This window comes from Pristiophorus japonicus, chromosome 4 (genome assembly GCF_044704955.1).
Source record: "Pristiophorus japonicus isolate sPriJap1 chromosome 4, sPriJap1.hap1, whole genome shotgun sequence".
NCBI lineage: Eukaryota > Metazoa > Chordata > Chondrichthyes > Pristiophoridae > Pristiophorus > Pristiophorus japonicus.
The window spans coordinates 276,061,930-276,082,876 of record NC_091980.1 but is presented as its reverse complement, the minus strand read 5'-3'; the positions used below and the strand labels follow the sequence as shown (position 1 = coordinate 276,082,876).

General features: G+C 43.4%; 1 protein-coding gene across 1 annotated transcript in view; it reads right to left on the bottom strand.

The window, feature by feature from the left end:
* The window catches only part of LOC139263437 (protein unc-79 homolog), a 253,255-nt gene that overhangs the window by 15,626 nt on the left and 216,682 nt on the right, over positions 1 to 20,947 (bottom strand). Inside the window, exons 43-45 of the mRNA XM_070879516.1 lie at positions 6,331 to 6,420; positions 4,027 to 4,202; positions 3,515 to 3,698 (exon numbers count right to left, since the gene is read on the bottom strand). Coding sequence (XP_070735617.1) covers positions 3,515 to 3,698; positions 4,027 to 4,202; positions 6,331 to 6,420 — 450 coding nt within the window. The remainder of the gene's footprint in view (positions 1 to 3,514; positions 3,699 to 4,026; positions 4,203 to 6,330; positions 6,421 to 20,947) is intronic.

Here is a 20,947-nt window from a genome sequence, read left to right as displayed (position 1 = left end):
CAGCATCCCTTGGGAGCACTGTATTAAGCTGGCCCCTGAGGCCTGTTCCTCACTCTGGAGTGTCTTAATAAAGACTGAGGTCACTGTTACTTTAACCTCCATGTGTGCAGTCTCATCTGTGTTCGGAACACAACACTCCCAATGCCAGTTGCCGCTGTTAACCCTGGCCAAAAGGCCTCCCTCCTCCCGATGCCGGTTGCCATTGATAGCCCTGGCTGAAAGTCCTCCCCCCACCCTCTCTCCTCTCCCCCTCTGCTGCTGCTGTCTCGGTCGTGGAGCTGCATCTGCTGCGTTGGTTCTCTTACCTGCGCTGATTTTAACTGCCTAGAAGATTTTTCCAGAGTGGTCACATACGCCGTCCTAAGAAAAATTGGAGTAAATTGGAGCTGGCCACACTTGCTTAAAATGGCATGAATTGGCACGGGTGACAGGTTAAGGTAAAAAAAAAATCGTAGCCTAAAAAAAAATCCTACCTAAGTGAATTAAGCTAGAGCAGAAACTTTGGGGAAACTTGGAGATTTGAATTTACTCCAAAAAAACCGGTGCACGCCAAAAAAAATGCGCAAATAATTGGGGAAAATTGAGCCCAAAACTTTAGCAGTTGGCAAATTATTGGAAATCACCTGAAGTGATACAACTGACTGTTTTCATACCAATCAAAATCATAAAAGACATTTGGAAGGAAATGCAATGTCTGATTAACCGACTGCATTAAAAAAATGTGGTTAATGAAAGAAGTCAAACAAAGTTGACATTTTCAAAAGGCTCCTGAATCCGTCTTTCACACAATACCTTAAACTTAGGCCCCATCTCTCTGTTGAAGGTGGATATTAAACATTCCATGCCACTTCTCAAAGAAAAGCAGAGTTTTCTTCCAGTATCCTATCCTACATTAATCCCTCAACTGATATTGCCAAAAACAGATTAAAAGGTCATTAATTCCATTGCTATTTGCAGGAACTTGCTGTTTGCTAAAATGGCCACCATGTTTGCCTGCTATCCGTAAAACAATTCACTGCATGTGAAGTAGTGTGACATATTTCTGATGTAGTGATATAAAGGCAATTCTCTTTCTCTGTGTTAAATAGGTGCCAGTCATAGGAGATTCCTACTGAAAATAATAGTAAGTGGAACTAGAACATTGTAGCAAGTTAGGTATAAGAGTTTTAAAAAAAATAGGCAGTACACATTGGCTATTAATGGGATTTTTTTGTAACGAGTGACTATAGAAGTGGTACAGATCTGTCCTGGGTTCACTTCATTATTCAGTCAGACTAGGTGATGAAGTAAGATATCCAAATCATTCAAGGACATTGTCTGGGAAAACCAATTGGTTGAAAAAGCAATTATTATTCAGGATGATTTGGAAAATTTATCACTCGGCAGAGAACTGGTCAGTGATAATGAATACTGATAAGTTTTGTATGTGGGATTTGGATATATTAGCCATGAATATGGATCAGGGATAAACTGGGAGAATAAACGATGAATTCCAGAGGGGATTAAGGGAATCATCAACCTGGGCATCCATCACTATTCCCATTGTGGTTCTTGACAACAACCCAGCAGCTATTTTAATTGCCTTATTCCACGTTCCCACAATTTGTTTCAACGTATATCTGGAGTTGATCTCCATCTTCCGCACCCTTTCCCCCATAGAGTCTCCCCAACCTCCTCCCCAGTGAGCCTCTGGTCATTCTCTCTGCACTGCGCTAAAAGATGTGTGCTCTCTGATGAGCAACTCCCTCTGTATCCATGACCTCATCCTAGAGAAGCATATTGACGTCCTTGATTTCATCAAAATCTGGTTAATCGATAGCGACGTACTCTCCCTCACTGGGCCACGCCCCAGGTTCATGTTCCATTCTTCATCATAAATGGCACCTTGGTCTATTCCTCCAGTCCACCAGCTCTTTCGCCTCATTTGAACATGTTACTTTTTTCTACCCCTCTTTTAAGGTCCTCCTCATTGACTGATCCCCCAGATGCCTTCCTCACTGATTCTCCTTCATTTTCTGAACTGAAAGAATGCTTATCCTCAATAAGTTTAACCTCCATCTTACTCACCTCTCTCAATCTCACCATCTACATTGATTCATACCCACAATCTCATCAAAGAAAGTAATATTGAGTCCTTTGATGTCTCTGTTACTGACAGGCCTTTCCTCAATTACTCCATGCCTGCCTGCCTCAAACCAGTGCACAATCACCTTTCAGCCCAAAGAAAACGAGTCCCAAAACTCCCTCACATATGCCTTCAAACACCCCAATGTCCCCCTAAGTCTGGCCCACACAGGATGGGATTGAAATCTCTGAGGCTTGAAATCCACATGCTATAAATGTGAGTGGAATTGATGAGTGACTGGCCTGACTATCCATTGCCAAACATGGGTCAGCCATCTTAAGTGCTATCATCTCACTTTCTATGGCCATGTCCTCATACTACTCTATGAACATCCTGAAGAGCAGGAACAATTCCAAGCTCTTGGTCTCCACTGCCAACTGTTTCCTCAAACCCTCTCCCACTACATCCTCCATTCTCACCTCAGACACCAATTCATGAACTTCATCACATCCACAATCAAGAGCATCCACTCTGATGTCTCGGACTCCTCCGCCGGCCCTCTTCTCATCCAGCCCTTCCATTTACCCTATTTCCGTATTGTTTCTCCTCCATCTCCACCCTACACTATCTCAAAATGTTTTCATGATCCCTCCACCTCCTCTTCTTCCCAACTTCCCCTTCCCAGCCACATACTTGCTGACCCTATCCTCCAGCATGATCACCATGTCCCTCAAAACTTCTGCATTCACTGCTCTCCTCAAAATTTGTGTTCTTAATCCATCTATTCTCTCTCAACAACACTACACCTCCAGCCTCCCCAATCTTTCTAAATTGCTTGAATGTATCAAGGCCTTGTAATTACACTCTCACTGTTAGACCATCAATCAAACATCTATCCAGCCCATAACACTGAACTCCTGCAATCAAGCTACTGCCTGGTCCATACCACTGACCAACAATATTCTTTATGAATGTGAACATGAGTCACTGTTGTTCCTCATGCTCCTTGATCTTTCTGCTATCTTTAAGACCATCAACCGCTCCATCTTTTTCAAATAACTCTCTTCCTCAGTCCACCTCCATGGCACATCTCTCTCATTGTTCCACTCTGACTTGTCTCATCATAAACATTATCACCACCTTCAATTGCTTCTTCTACCATGCCCTCAGAGTTGCTTGTGGTGTACTCCATAGCTCCATCCTTGGCCCCTTCACATTTACCATTTACATGCAACTTGTTGACAATTAGTATCCAGAGGCAAAGGGTCATCTTTCATATGTAAGCCATTGACAACTTTCTGCCTCATCCATTGACCCAACTCTCTCCAAATGGATGAACTAAAATGTCCCCTACATTTTTACATAGTCATATAATGCAGAGCTTGCAGTTTAAGAACCATTTAACAGCATTCAAGGTCCAGACTGTAATTTGTGAAATGTTCACATTACCTTGGATTGTTCAGGAAATCCAATCAAGATAACGATAAGATGATCTGCAACATGTGAACCAGCATCCAAGGGAATAGGCATGCATGAGGTAGATCCTGAACACACAACACTATGGCTTAGCGATCCCAGTAGCAGCCATGACAAAAGACGAACATGGGAAACACACTCAATAAATTCTTTCGGACTATAACATTTGGGGGAGGGAAAAAAAAGAAAAAAATTAATCATGATTGCTCAATTAGACATTTACACACTGATTCATATTTATTAATAAAGTCACTGATTGCTTTCCATAATATATCTTTCTAGATTTTGTCACTTGTTTCTTTAAATGTATTAGTTCATTTAAAAAAATCTTAATCAACGTGAAGTAATTTTTAGAACATCGTGGTAACACATCTTAAAATGCCATGAACTACATTATTTTACTTGTTATAAAAAACTGTAGCTTTGATTTCTAGAAACAAAGTATGCATTCATTCGATAACATATTGCTACAGTTCACACGTTACCCTTGTTGCATGGCAGAAGGAGGATGATACAACCATGGCAAGAAGCGAACAACAGCTTTATTATCACGATGATTTCCTCTGGTAATTTCCATCGCTGCTATCTGTGCTAATCCTACTTTCAGGTGCCCACCAAATGTATCTTCATGCAAAGGCTGAGAACAAGTTTTCATGTGACCCTGCAAAGCAAAGTTATTGCAATTTGTATTAGGTCACAAATATTTAAGCATTCAACAACTGTTCTCAGCACTCCTGGACTACGGGGTTAACATAAGAACGTAAGAAATAGGAGCAGGAGCAGGTCATTTGGCCCCTCGAGCCTGCTCCACCATTCAATAAGATCATGGCTGATCTGATCTTAGCATCAACTCCACTTCCCTGCCTGTTCCCAATAACCCTGAACGCCCTTATCCTTCAAAAATGTATCTATCTCCACCAAAAATTTATCTATCTCCACCATAAATTTGTTCAATGACCCAGCCTCCACAGCTCTGGGATAGAGAATTCCAAAGATTCACGACCCTCTGAGAGAAGAAATTCTTCCTCATTTCTGTTTTAAATGGGCGACCCCTGAATTTGAGACTATGACCCCCTAACTCTAGATTCCCCCACAAGAGGGGGTTGTGGGAATCAGCCAGAATTCACATTCTCTTAAATTCTGTTTGTGGTTTATAGCTCACCTATGATGCCTGGGATTGAATAGGCTGCTGCTGTGAATATTTCATACGGTTTGAAGAGATGAGATGGGTTTCTCTCCCATACCCAATCAATTCCAAGCATGTTAAACTGGCTACACAGACTCTCAATCTCCCCCACCTTGTCTTTAGACAGATACATTTAGTGCTAAATTAGGAACCTTTGTGTTATAGTCTCGACCTGTTCCCATATCCCTTTTCCTTCATCTACCTATTCAATCTAATCTTAAATGTTGCCATAGTTTCTGCCTCAACCACCAACACTGGAAATGAATTCCACAGACTCACAACTCTCTGTGCAAAGACTTTTCTCCTGCCCCCAGTTCTAAATCTTGTATCTATGGCCCCTTGTTCTTGACCCCAAAACAGCTTAAAAATGACTGCGTTGATCTGTCCCGCTCCATCCTTTCAAAATTTTTAAGACTTCTATCATATTGACCCATAGGGCTGAATCTTAACTCCAAAAAACAGGTGGGTTGAGGTCATGTCAGAGGTTAAGTTGCAAAAAATCTGGAAGAGGAACTGAACCCGCCCACTTTCAGTTTTAACAGAAGCTGGACAAGAGGTGACCAATCCACATATGCAAGCACGCACACCATATCTCCAGGCTAATAGCCAATCCATAAACTATTATTCAAATAAAAAAATACTTAGGGGCCGATATTGCAACTTTTTGAGGCCCGTTAGCTTTTTGGCCGGGGGGGGGGGGAGGGGCACGCTACCGGCTCCCGGGAAATTGCCCAGGATCTGCGGAGGCGCTGAGGTCTCACGGGTAGCGCATTGGGCCGTCGCTCAACTGGCGATGACATCATCACCGTGCGCGGCAACCCCTCGGTGTCACGCACCAATCCCTCACCACCCCACGAGAGAAATTACCCCGCGACTCGTGAGGCTGGCGCGAGCAGGTGTCAATGCCAGCTTCTCGGGTCATGAAGCTGGCCGACAGCTGCTCAGGGGGCGGAAGTTAAAGGGGATGTCGCCATCGCCCGGGCTGCCATCTCAGGTCGGCTTCAGGTCATCCCCCCCCAGCCTGGTCGGGACCGCCATCGTGCAGCCTGGCACTCCGTTTTGGGTGCCGGGCTGCAGCACCGGCATCACACTGCCCTGGTGGTCTCGCGGCGGCCATCACAGACCCTGCAGAGTGCGCAGCGGCCCTCCCTTTTAAGAGAAGGGGAGGGGCGTTGAAACGCGTCAGCGCTACGCGGATCATACGCGTAGCCCTGAACAACTTGCTCCGTTAGCGCCGCTGGAACAGCCCCTAAAGAAAGTGGAGCGCGCGAGATTACGCTCCACTTCACTTGAGGGACGGTAAGCCCAATTCAGCAGCCTGGGTGGGACATCTGCGTCGGACGCAGGAAGACCCAGCCCCAGAAGGTTACCGCCCGCAATCGCGGCGCAGGTCAATTTCGCTTTCTCAATGGCTCAAGCCATTTTTCATATTTGTATTTCCTCATACCAGGCAGCATCCAATGAAGTCTGCAGTATACCCTCTCTTTAGTCAAAAAATCCTTCATATAGTGATCAGATGTATGGGGTCAGCTGTTCCAATGTGATGGAGCCTCAGAAAATAAGGGCTTAAACAGAATTTTTTTTTTTTAAAGTGTATACATACCTTTAATTTGGTCAGTATGTGCATATCAGCTATAAAGTCCAGCAATTCGCTTATGTACTGTCGCATGCAGTCCATTGCTGCAGTTGTGTACTGCAAGGGTTAATAAAGAGATATACATCAACAATAGTTGGTTTCAGACACTTTCAAATTGACATTTATATAGTGCCTGTGTTAAGTAATTTATTGCTTAAGTTTTCAATGTGCATTTTGAAACACCATTATTTTCATTTTACAGTTAATGGTATATTTTAAGATGTATCAGGCTTGTTTCAAATCAAACAACTACAAAGATACATTAAATGTAAGTTAGTATATACAAATAGGCAATATTTAATTGGTAACAGATGCATAATAAGAACTAAGAAATAGGAGCAACAGTAAGCCATTTGGCCCCTCGAGCCTGCTTCGTCATTCAATATGATCATGGCTGATCTTGGCCTCAACGTCACTTCCCTGCCCGCTCCCCAGAATCCTTAACTCCCTTATCGTGCAAAAATCTGTATCTCCATCTTAAATACATTCAATGACCCTGCCTCCGTAGCTCTCTGGGGTAGAGAATTCCAAAGATTCACGACCCTCTGGGAGAAGAAATTCCTCCTCATCTCCATTTTAAATAGGAGACGCTTATTCTGAACCTATGCCCCCTAGTTCTAGATTCTGCCACGAGGGGAAACATCCTCTCAGCATCTACCTTGTCCAGCCCGCTCATAATTTTATACGTTTCAATAAGATGACCTCTCATTCTTCTAAACTTCAATAAGTATAGGCCCAACCTGCTCAACCTTTCTTCATGAGACAACCTCTTCATCTCAGGATTTCAACCTCGCGAACCTTCTCTAGACTGCCTCCAATGCAAGTATAGTCCTCCTTAAATAAAGAGACGAAGACTGTACATAGTATTCCAGGTGTAGTCTCACCAATGCCCTGTACAGCTGTAGCAAGACTTCCCTACATTTATACTCCATCACCTTTGCAATAAAAGCCAACATTCCATTTGCCTTCCAAAGTATTTGCTGTACCTGCATGCTAACTTTTTGTGTTTCATGTACATGGACCCCAGATCCCTCTGTACTACAGCATTTTGTAATATCTCTCCATTTAAATAATAATTAGCTTTTTCATTTTTCCTACCAAAGTGGTTAACCTCACATTTTCCCACATTATACTCCATCTGCCAAATTTTTGCCCACTCACTTAGCCTATCGAAATCACTTTACAGATTCTTTGTGTCCTCTTCACAACTTGCTTTCCCACCTAAATTCGTATCATCAGCAATTTTTAGCTACATTACACTCGGTCCCTTCATCCAAGTCATTAATATAGATTGTAAATTGTTGATGCCACAAGCACTGATCCCTGTGGCACCCCACTAGTTACAGTTTGCCAACCTGAAAATGACCCATTTATCCTGACTCTTTGGGCCCAAGTTTCCACACGATAAAAAACGGGTGCCTCTCCGAGCTGGGCCCCCGTTCTTCGCGCCTAAAACGGCGCCTAAAAAAAACCTCGCGATTCTGGAGCGTTCTGCAGCTCCTTGTCTGCCTGGCGCGGCGCCCAGGGGGGCGGAGCCTACACTCGCACCGATTTTGTAAGTGGGAGGGGGCGGGTACTATTTAAATTAGTTTTTTTTCCTGCCGGCAACGCTGCGCGTGCGCGTTGGAGCGTTCGCGCACGCGCAGTGTGAAGGAAACATTGGCACTCGGCCATTTTTGTAGTTTTTTGTAGCTGTTTAATTTTTGAACATTTTTTAATAAAAGCACATTGCCATCAGCACATCAGCACTTGCAGCCTTCACACTGTCTCCTTCCCCCCTCCCCCGCGGGAAGAACGTGCGCCTCCTCCGCCCCCCTGCGGGAAAGAACGGGCGCCTCCTCCCCCCACCCCGCAGGAAAGAACGGGCGCCTCCACCCTCCCCCGCGGGAAGAACGGGCGCCTCCTCCCCGCTAGGGAAAAACGGGCGCCTCCTCCCCCCACCCCGCGGGAAAGAACGGGCACCTCCTCCCCCCCCCCGCGGGAAGAATGGGCACCTCCTCCCCCACCCCGCGGGAAAGAACGGGCACCTCCTACCCCCACCCCGCGGGAAAGAACGGGCGCCTCCTCCGCCACCCCGCGGGAAGAACGGGCGCCTCCTTCCCCCCCCCCCCCCCCCCCCGCGGGAAGAATGGGCACCTCCTCCCCCACCCCGCGGGAAAGAACGGGCGCCTCCTCCCCCCACCCCGCGGGAAAGAACGGGCGCCTCCTCCGCCACCCCGCGGGAAGAACGGGCGCCTCCCCCCCACCCGCAGGAAAGAACGGGCACCTCCTCCCCCCACCCCGCAGGAAAGAACGGGCGCCTCCACCCCCCCCCCGCGGGAAGAACGGGCGTCTCCTCCCCCCACCCCGCGGGAAAGAACGGGAACCTCCTCCCCCCCCCCGCGGGAAGAACGGGCGCCTCCTCCCCCCCCCGCGGGAAAGAACGGGCACCTCCTCCCCCACCCCGCGGGAAGAACGGGCGCCTCCCCCCCCACCCGCGGGAAAGAATGGGCACCTCCTCCCCCCCCCCCGCAGGAAGAACGGGCGCCTCCCCCCCCACCCTCGGGAAAGAATGGGCACCTCCTCCCCCCCTCCCCCCTAGGGAAGAACGGGCGCCTCCCCCCCCACCCTCGGGAAAGAATGGGCACCTCCTCCCCCCCTCCCCCCTAGGGAAGAACGGGCGCCTCCTCCCCCCCTCCCCCCAGGGAAGAACGGGCGCCTCCCCCCCCACCCCCCTAGGGAAGAACGGGCGCCTCCTCCCCCCCTCCCCCCAGGGAAGAACGGGCGCCTCCCCCCCCCACCCCCCTAGGGAAGAACGGGCGCCTCCCCCCCCCCCTCCCCCCAGGGAAGAACGGGCGCCTCCCCCCCCCACCCCCCTAGGGAAGAACGGGCGCCTCCTCCCCCCCTCCCCCCTAGGGAAGAACGGGCGCCTCAGGCTGACTGCAGAATTCTCCGTGCCTGAAGCACTTTCACACAGGTAGGAAGATGGTTTATTTAATCTTTTCTTTGCTTATAAATGTTTATTCAGGTTGGATTTATTCGTATAATATTTGTAGAAGTATAAATAAGGATTTATTGTAGAATTTAATGACTTCCCTTCCCCTCCCCCCTTGTTCCCTACGCCTAATTTGTAACCTGGGCCTGATTTTTTAATGTGTAGAACAGGTTTTTTCAGTTCTACAAAAATCTTCACTTGCTCCATTCGAAGTTAGTTTGGAGTACGTTTTCACTGTGGAAACTTTGAAATCAGGCGTCAGTGGCCGGACACGCCTCCTTTGAAGAAAAAATTCTGTTCCAAAATAGAACTGTTCTATCTGACTAGAACTGCAGAAAAAAAATGTGGAAAATTGCGATTTCTAAGATAGTCCGTTCTCTACCAGTTGCTCCTAAAAATCAGGCGCAAATCATGTGGAAACTTGGGCCCTTTATCTTCTGTTAGTTAGAAATCATCGATCCATGCTAATATATTACCCCTAACCCCGTGAACTTTTTTTTCTTGTGCAGTAACCTGTTATGTGGCACCTTATCGAATGCCTTCTGGAAACTAAAATACACATCTATTGGTTCCTCTTTATCCACCTGGCTCATTACATCCTCAGAGAACTCCAGCAAATTTGTCAAACATGATTTGCCTTTCATAAAACCATGCCAACTCTATTTGACTATTATGATTTTCTAAATGTCCTGCTACTACTACCTTAATTATGGACTCCAGCATTATCCAAATGACAGGTGTTAGGCTAAGTGGACTATAGTTTCCTGCTTTCTGTCTCCTTCCATTCTTAAATACGGCATTACATTTGTGATTTTCCAATCCGCTGGGACATAGAAACATAGAAAATAGGTGCAGGAATAGGCCATTTGGCCCTTCGAGCCTGCACCGCCATTCAATAAGATCATGGCTGATCACTCCCCCAGTACCCCTTCACTGCTTTCTCTCCATACCCCTTGATCCCCTTAGCCGTAAGGACCATATCCAACTCCCTTTTGAATATATCCAATGAACTGGCATCAACAACTCTCTGCAGCAGGGAATTCCACAGGTTAACAACTCTGAGTGAAGAAGTTTCTCCTCATCTCAGTCCTAAATGGCCTATCCCTTATCCTAAGACTATGTCCCCTGGTTCGGGATTTCCCCAACATCGGGAACATTCTTCCTGCATCCAACCTGTCCAGTCCTGTCAGAATTTTATATGTTTCTATGAGATCCCCTCTCATCCTTCTAAACTCCAGTGAATACAGGCCCAGTCGATCCAGTCTCTCCTCATATGTCAGTCCTGCCATCCCTGGAATCAGTCTGGTGAACCTTTGTTGCACTCCCTCAATAGCAAGAACGTCCTTCCTCAGATTAGGAGACCAAAACTGAACAAAATATTCCAGGTGAGGCCTCACTAAGGACCTGTCCAATTGCAGTATGACCTCCCTGCTCCTATACTCAAATCCCCTAGCTATGAAGGCCAACATATCATTTGCCTTCTTCACCTGCTTTGCTGTACCTGCATGCCAACTTTCAATGACTGATGTACCATGACACCCAGGTCTCATTGCACCTCCCCTTTTCCTAATCTGCTGCCATTCAGATAATATTTTGCCTTCCTGTTTTTGCCCCCAAAATGGATAACTTCACATTTATCCACATTATACTGCATCTGCCATGCATTTGCCCACTCACCTAACCTGTCCAAGTCACCCTGTAGCCTCTTAGCAGCCTCCTCACAGCTCACATCGCCACCCAGTTTAGTGTCATCTGCAAACTTGGAAATATCACACTCAATTCCTTCATCTAAATCGTTAATGTATATTGTAAAGAGCTGGGGTCCCAGCACTGAGCCCTGCGGCACTCCACTAGTTACTGCCTGCCATTCTGAAAAGGACCCGTTTATCCTGACTCTCTGCTTCCTGTCTGCCAACCAGTTCTCTATCCACATCAGTACATTACCCCCAATACCATGCGCTTTGATTTTGCACACCAATCTCTTGTGCGGGACCTTGTCAAAAGACTTTTGAAAGCCCAAATACAGCACATCCACTGGTTCTCCCTTGTCCACTCTGCGAGTTACATCTTCAAAAAAATTCCAGAAGATTCGTCAAGCATGATTTCCCTTTCATAAATCCATGCTGACTTGGATTGATCCTGTCACTGCTTTCCAAATGTGCTGCTATTTCATCCTTAATGATTGATTCCAACATTTTCCCCACTACTGATATCAGGCTAACCAGTCTATAATTGCTTGTTTTCTCTCTTCCCTCCTTTTTTTTTTAAAAAAAAAAGTGGTGTTACATTAGCTACCTTCCACTCCATAGGAACTGATCCAGAATCGATAGACTATTGGAAAATGATCACCAATGCATCCATTATTTCTAGGGCCACTTCCTTAAGTACTCTGGGATGCAGACTATCAGGCCCCAGGGATTATTGACTTTCAATCCCATCAATTTCCCTAACACAATTTCCCGCCTAATAAGGATATCCTTCAGTTCCTCCTTCTCACTAGACGCACTGTCCCCAAGTACATTCGAAAGGTTATTTGTGTCTTCCTCGTGAAGACAGAACCGAAGTATTTGTTCAATTGGTCTGCCATTTCTTTGTTCCCCATTATAAATTTAACCTGAATCTGACTGCAAGGGACCTACGTTTGTCTTCACTAATCTTTTTCTCTTCACATATTTATAGAAGCTTTTGCAGTCAGTTTTTATGTTCCCTGCAAGCTTCCTCTCGTACTCTATTTTCCCCCTCTTAATTAAAATCTTAGTCCTCCTCTGCTGAATTCTAAATTTCTCCCAGTCCTCAGGTTTGTTGCTTTTTCTGGCCAATTTATATTCCTCTTCTTTGGTTTTAACACTATCCTTAATTTCCCTTGTTAGCCACGGTTGAGCCACCTTCCCCATTTTATTTTTACTCCAGACAAGGATATACAATTGCTGAAGTTCATCCATGTGATCTTTAAATGTTTGCCATTGTTTATCCACCGTCAACCCTTTAAGTATCCTTTGCCAGTCTATCCTAGCCAATTCACGCCTCATACCATCGAAGTTACCTTTCCTTAAGTTCAGGACCCTAGTTTCTGAATTAACTGTGTCACTCTCCATCTTAATAAAGAATTCTACCATATTACGGTCACTCTTCCCCTTTCCAGGGACCTTTCCAGAATCGAGGGAATTTTGGTAAATTACAATCAATGCATCCACTATCTCTGCAGCCACTTCTTTTAAGACCCTAAGCTGCAGGCCATCAGGTCCAGGGACGTGTCCACCTTTAGTCCCATTAGTTTGCCAAATACTTTTTCCAGTACCCCATGAATCAAAACCTATTTCTCCCATACCAATATTTGAGCCATCTCTCTAATCCTATTTTCCCGATGCAAAATTGCTCGTGGCTCAGGTAGTAATCCAGAGATTATTACCTTTGTGGTTCTGCTTTTTAATTTAGCCTCTAGCTGCTCATAGTCCCTCAGCAGAACCTCTTTCTTTGTCCTACCTATGTCACTGGTACCTACGAAGACCATATCAACTGGATCTTTCCCCTCCCAGTTCCTCTCCAGTGCTTAAGAACACTTTTTAAACTCAATACAATTTTCTGATTAACTAAAATACATATCAGTAGATGGAATGCTTGCAGCCTAAAATAATGAAAAGGCATTTTACCCCACCATTACCCCCCTCCCCCTCATTGTGTCATCTTTGGCTAAGTAGTGGCATTCTCGTGTCTGAGGGAGGAGGTCGTGAGATAAAGCCCCACTCTAGAGATCTGAGCATATAAACTTAGGCTGACACTTCAGTGCAGTACTGGGAGAGTGCTGCACTGTCAGTGGTGCTATCTTTCAGAGATGTTAAACTGATGTCTGCTCTTTCAGGTGGCTGCAAAATATCCCATGACACTATTCAAGGCAGAGCAGGGGAGTTCTCCTGGTGTCGTGGCCAACATTTATCCCTGAACAGGCACCAATAAAACACAGAATCAGGCCATTTACTCTTGGTTACCAGCTCTACCTCACTACCACTTCTCTCAATCCCTCCACCGTCTCCAAAAAGCTCATTGAAAACTTGACTGCCCGTGTCCTAACTCGCACCAAGTCCCGCTCACCCATCAACCCTGTGCTTGCTGACCTACATTGGCTCCCAGATAAGCAATGCCTCAACTTCAAAATTCTTATCCTTGTCTTCAAATCCCTCCATGGCCTCACCCCTCCCTATCTCTGTAATCTTCTTCAGCCCCAAAAAACCCCGCGATGTCTTCGTTCCTCTAATTCTGCCCTCTTGAGCATCCCTGATTTTAAATTACTAACCACTGGTGACCGTGCCTTCTGTTTGCCTAAGCTCTGGAATTCCCTGCCTAAACCTCTCCATCTCTCTGCGTCTCTTTCCTCCTTCAAGACACTCCTGAAAACCTACCTTTGACCAAGCTTTTGGTCACCTGCTCCAATTTCTCCTTATGTGACTTGGAGTCAAATTTTCCATTTCATAATATTCCTGTGAAGCACCTTGGGATGTTTCACTACATTAAGGGCGTTAAAAGAAATACTAATTGTTGTTGTTGGTGGTGGTTGTTTGTGGAATCTTGCTGTGTAGAAATTAGCTGATATGTTTCCCTACATTACAACAGTGACTGTACCTCATTTGCAGTGTGAAGTGCTATGGCACGTCCTGAAAGGTAATATATATTTGCAATTATGCTTTCTTTCTACTCCTTCACTACAGTGCTACAAGGCCACACCAGCCTCCTTCAACTAGGTGTGGGAGCAATTTACAATAGAATTCTCCATGCCCATCGCCAAGGTCACTACCCACCAGCTGACAGATTGATATATCCAGCAGGACAGGCTTTCAACACAAGCCACTCCTGCAGCTGCCAAGTGAAGAATGTCAGCAATAAAGTGTAGCTCGACTCAAGTATCTGTCAAAGATAGGAATTCAAACTATGCTTTCTGAATGGAAACCAATCCTTTAGAGGTCCTAAGTCTAAATCACTGCAGAATTTTAACACAAAATAAAATACAATAACATTAGAAGAAACTATTTTTTCTCCCCATTTAATAAACTAGATTTTTTGATAAATTACAGAAATTATATCAATAGTAAATTGCCAATGCACTATTTAATGCAATAATGCACACTGTTCAATAATTATTATAGTATGCATATTCTCTGATATTTGTAATTAACAAAGATGGCAATAACATCCAGAACCGTGACTATCTAGTGAAACAATATACCTGCTGCTATTATGTTGCAGACTACAACAGAGTCTGGGATTTGTGATTAGATAAACTGCTCAAGCTCCGCTCTTGTGAATTATACAGTTAAAATCTTGCAGCATGCCCAAACATATTTTAATTGGTTTACAATACGTGCTTAATATAGAAAATTTCAGAATGAATTGTAATATCCAGTAAAATTTTATTTTCAGTCACCATATTAATATCAGGAATATTCTTTTCACAAATTCTGTAACCCTCCCTTATTCTCTACTCCCTTCTCTCCCAGACACTAACAGAATTGGAGCTTTGATTGCGAAAAATACGCATAGGTGGTACTTTCCATCAACATATATCAGCTGGTTCAATAAACAATACTGGAATATAGAAGTCTCATACGTTATAATGTCTAAATCTTTTATGAGTCATTTCAAGTAAGTAACATGTAAAATAAAATGTTGAAAATTGGGTTGTATGATATGTATACTGTGATTTATCCCAGTAAAATCCAGTGAAATAAATTAAATACTATAGCAGCGCAGATCAAGCCGTACAACATGTACACAGGTACAAATCACACTGAATAATACAATTCAGTTTAAACAATGTGGTTCAAGTGTGGAGCCTGCTGTTATCATATCATGACATTTGTTTCCAGTAAAAAAAAATCACCAAAAACAAAAAAAAACTGACTGTACAAGCTCCAAATGGATGCATATTATAAGAAGTAATAACATGGCTGCTCAACTGTGCCTCACTCTCTCTTTTGGTTCATTGTTTATGTTTTAATCTGAAGCTTTATTAAACACTTTGCTTCAATATTATCTGAGGCTTACGATGTGTCTTCCCTTTTATAACAAAGTTTATGATAATGTCTTAAGAGTTTTTATCTATAGTAGCATATTATACACAAAAAATCTATACTATATCTTACATGTGAAAAATTCTATATAGAATATCTATTTATACCTAATGGGCCTGAAATTCCGGTTGGAGGCTTGTTTCGGAAGAACGCCTCCGACCCGAGAATTTTTATGAAATTACCTGGTGGTCCCGGAGGCCTTCTCTCCCCGTGCTGCGAAGCGCGCTCCAGTCCTTGAGGTTCGAATGCAGAACATGCAGTCACGTGTGAGTGCACAACCACAATCAGGTACAGTATTCTCATTAATAGCAACGAGAACTCCGTATCTACAAGTTCTCATTGCTATTAATATGAGGGAAAAAACACACTAAACACAACATAAAAAATAAAAAACACACCTCACATATAAAATGAATTGAAATTAAAGTTAATAAATGTGTTAGAAAAAATATTTTTCTGATTTTTTTAAGGTTTTGTAATTAGGGTTCAAAATGAACTTACCTTAGTGGGCAGGGTTTTTAACGTAAAAATGTGTTTTAAATTTTTTTAAATATATTGTAAAATTCTTACGCTAGTAAAAATAGGCTATGTGCCTGCTTTTACCAGGTGCAAGAGTTTTAAGGACATTTGCTGGGCAAGAGATGGGAAAATAGCACAATCTTGCCCCTGCAAATGTCCTGGCTGTGGGGATATGGAGGATCTGTCAAGCCAGAACTTGACAGATCGGAAAAGCCGGTTTTCAGCACATGCGCATTGCACGCTGAAAAACGGCTTTTGCGATGTCTCGCCAGGTCCGTACACACTCCGCACAGACCCGGGGAGACCAGGATTTCAGGCCCATTATTTATAATACAATATTATACACACAAAAAATCTAGAGTGTATTTATTAACTTCTCAAACATATTTGTTGTAGTTATGTCTCCCTTTCAGGGATGTGTCCAAGTGGTAATTTAACTTTGTTCTTTGAAGCACAGCAGCTACTGCAATTTTTCAAAAGGCCAGCCATGTCAACTTTATTGACATGACAGACCTCGTGCTAAAACTGTACAAGGTTTTCAGATGAGTCGGCAGTGATTTTAGATAGTGTCAAGATATTCAAGTGTGACAATAAATCCAGACTACATTTTTCAAGTATTATTTCATTGCCATCAAGCACATAATCTTAAGTACATGCAACATTACAAGATGGATCATCCTAGGAGATAACTAGATACCAAATTGTTGTGACTGATTAATAATCCTTTAATTGGGATAAACTTTGTAGATTTCAACACAGTTTGCTATGGCTTCTTTGGAAACACCTCCCAAGCCCATGACTTCTATCACCTAGAAGGACAAGGACAGCAGGCGCATGGGAACACTAATACCTGTTCCCCTCCAAGACACACACCATCCTAACTTGGAAATATATCGCCGTTCCTTCATCGTCGCTGAGTCAAAATCCTGGAACTCCCTCCTTAAGTACTGTGGGAGTACTTTCACCACACGGATTGAAGTGGTTCAAGACGGCGGTTCACCACCACCTTCTCGAGCAATTAGGGATGGGCAATAAATGCTGGCCTTGCCACATCCCATGAACGAATAAAAAAAACAATGCTATATTTCTGTTTAGCAGAGTCTCTTTATGCCAACATAATTATCTATATAGTTTCTGCAAATAAAATATCCATAAATTAAGTACTGTATAGTTATAACTTTTAAAAGACTTTAAGGTTTTTCTAAGGGGAGAAATTCGGTGCATTTGTGCCTCCCGTTGGCGCTAATGGGGCACCAGGGCGTGACACGATTCCCGCCATATTCAGATTTACCCCTGGTATGTGAACCAGATCAAATGTTTTCCACTGATGCCCACCACAGTGAGGCAGTGCTGCTATGAGTGGAATTAGGTGGGGAGGATTATTAAAATGACAAAAGTTTTCTCTCTTTTTACCGTAAACTACACGTTACACTATCTAATGACAAATGTACAAATGCAAAATCTGTGAATGTATTTCAATGTTTGAAGCCTTATATGTTGTATCATACATAACTTTCTGTAAAAAAAAAAGTCCGACACATACATTTTCTGCAGTACTGAGTGTCAGGGCAACATAGAAGTATGCCAATGCCACAGCGTAGAGTGACTAGGACACAGTTTGTGCTGCTCTTTCCCAGACTGAATTCCTAATAATATCAGCTTGTCACGAAAAGTAAAGATGAGTTACTTTCCCACATGATGAGAGGAGGAAAGTATTAAAAAGTGAGTCAATCTCACTTTTACCTCTTGTAATTCTGTAGTTCAGGTACACTGTGAGTTTGCCAAATACCTGGGAAGAGTTACTCTCTCAGTTGTGAAATGATGAGTGATATGGAGAACATAAGAATATAAGAAATAGGAGCAGGATTAGGCCATTTGGCCCATCAAGCCTGCTCCACCATTCAATAAGATCATGGCTGATCTGATCATGGACTCAGTTCCACTTCCCTGTCCATTCCCCATAACCCTTTACTCCCTTATTGCTCAAAAATCTATCTCCGCTTTAAATATATTCAATGACCCAGCCTCCACAGCTGTCTGGAGCAGAGAATTCCATAGATTCACAACCCTCAGAGAAGAAATTCTTCCTCATCTCAGTTTTAAATGGGCGGCCCCTTAATCTGAGACTATGTCCCCTAGTTTTAGTTTCTCCTATGAGTGGAAATATCCTCTCTGCATCCACCTTGTCAAGCCCCCTCATTATCATTCGATAAGGTCACCTCTCATTCTTCTGAACTCCAATGTGTATAGGCCCAACCTATCTTCATAAGTCAACCTCCTCATCTCTGGAATCAACCTAGTGAACACCTCTGAACAGTCTCCAAAGCAAGTATATCCTTCCTTAAATATGGAGTCCAAAACTGTAAGCAGTACTCCAGGTGTGGCCTCACCAATACCCTGTACAGTTGTAGCAGGACTTCTCTGCTTTTATACTCCATTCCCCTTGCAATAAAGGCCAACATTCCATTTGCCTTCCTAATTACTTGCTGTACCTGCATACTAACTTTTTATGTTTCATGCCCCCCAGGCATAAAACACAAGGACCCGCCCCAGGTCCCTCTGTACTGCAACACTTTGCAATTTTTCTCCATTTAAATTGTAATTTGGTTTTCTATTTTTTTTCTGCCAAAGTGGATAACCTCACATTTTCCCACATTATACTCCATCTGCCAGATTTTTGCCCAGTCACATAACCTGTCTAGATCCCTTTGCAGATTGTTTGCGTCCTCCTCACAATTTGCTTTCCCACCCATCTTTGTATCATCAGCAAACTTGGCTACATTACACTCGGTCCCTTCATCCAAGTTGTTAATATAGATTATAAATAGTTGAGGCCCCAGCACCGATCCCTGCGGCACCTCACTAGTCACTGTTTGCCAACCGGAAAATAACCTATTTATCCCGACTCTGTTTTCTGTTAGTTAGCCAATCCTCTATCCATACTAATATGTTATCCCTAACTCCGTGAACTTTTATCTTGTGCAGTAACCTTTTATTTGGCACCTTATCGAATGCCTTCTGGAAATCCAAATACACCCCATCCATTGGTTCCCCCTTATCCACCCTGCTCGTTACATCCTCAAAGAACTCCAGCAAATTTGTCAATCATGATTTCCCTTTCATAAAACCATGTTGACTCTGCTTGATTGAAAAATGCTTTTCCAAATGTCCTGCTACTGCTTCCTTAATAATGGACTCCAGCATTTTCCCAATGACAGATGTTAGGCTAACTGCTTTTTGTCTGCCTCCTTTTTTTAAATAGGGGTGTTACATTTGTGGCTTTCCAATCCGCTGGGACCGCCCCAGAATCCAGGGAATTTTGGTAGATTACAACCAATGCATCCACTATCTCTGCAGCCACCTCTTTTAAGACCCTAGGAAGCCATCAGGTCCAGGGGAGTTGTTCGCCTTTAGTCACACTATATTCCCGAGTACTACTTCATTAGCGATAGTGATTACATTAAGTTCCTCCCTCCCTGTAGCCCCTTGATTATCTACTATTGGAATGTTTTTAGTGTCTTCTACCATGAAGACCGATACAAAATATTTGTTCAAAGTCGCTGCCATTTCCCTGTTCTCCATTATTAATTCCCCAGTCTCATCCTCTAGGGGACCAACATTTACTTTAGCCACTCTTTTCCTTTTTATGTACCTGTAGAAACTCTATCTGTTTTGATATCTTGTGCTAGTTTACTCTCATAATCTACTCTCAGAAACTGGCAGATATAACTCTTGTCCACTTTGTAAGGGGAACCAAACTCCTTCGATACAGATCATTCACTTGTTAATCACATACAAATTATACTAGCGGAAAAAGTGACCAGACTAGTAATGGATTAGGAATCCTCAAGAACATTCAGGCCTACTTGTGACCATCATCAATTTCAGTTTTGTATTAGGCTCACTACGGGAATACCCTGTAATGTTTTTGTCAGGATGCAGGTAAAATTGATCTCTTGCTCTGACTGAACATGCTACAATCATGATGAGGATACCCTACTCCATTCTAAATCCGCTTACAACATTGGAGAGATGTGACCAGGTTAATTGAGCTAGACAAGAGTTTGCCTGGAGCAGCATCACAGGAGGTCTAGCACTTCAAGCAGATTTCCATGGTTACACCAGGAACAAAGGATCTTGCAACTGCACGTCAAGTGTTCTGTATGAATCCAAAAATTCCACTTGGAACAGAAGCAGTAAAGCTCTGTTCCCTTGAAGTTTACATTTAGATCTAAACATTATTTGCTGAGTTATGATTGTTGAGAAATGGATTAGATATTGGAAAATCTTTCACTTGTTCATTGGCTGTCAACAGTGTCAAATTCAGATGAGATCTATAATTGCTGCAGTTGCCTCAAGCTGTATCCTATTATGCCATATGCTAACCCTCCCCCTCCTCAAAGAAAAGGACACCACAAATACAACAAAAAAGCAGTTCTTTGGATATAATTCAAGTTTATGGGTAATACTTTACTATTTTATATGGCCTGTTCTCTTTTTCTAATATTAAATATTAGAAGAATCATTATAGTACTGGCATTTTAATTTGGTTTCATTATCACATGGTAGTTTATTGGAAAATCTAAGCAAAGTCTAGTTGATATGAATGATTAAAACTGTTATCATCAATTTACAATTCAAGACGTGTTGAATGAAATGGAAACAGAAGCCTTCCTCAAGTATTCTTAACTGACGTGCTGTATTGCCATATTCAAGAGCAAGATTCACAAGAGTTCTTACCTTAAGAACACAGGGCTTTAATTAATGTAAACATTTTTTAAACTTATGATGAAGAAAAAAAAGTGAGTAGGAGCGCAAATTTAAAATATATCTTTCACTATCCAGGTCTTTTAAAGGTCATTCACACTGGAGTATTTAAGTTATTTAATTCACTGCCAGAGCCCTACAGAACGACACTGATTCAGAGGTAAAAACAGAAAATGCTGGAAATACCAAGCAGGTCAGGCAGCATCTGTGAAGAGAGAAACGGAGTTAACGATGACCCTTCATCAGAACTGACTCAGAGGAG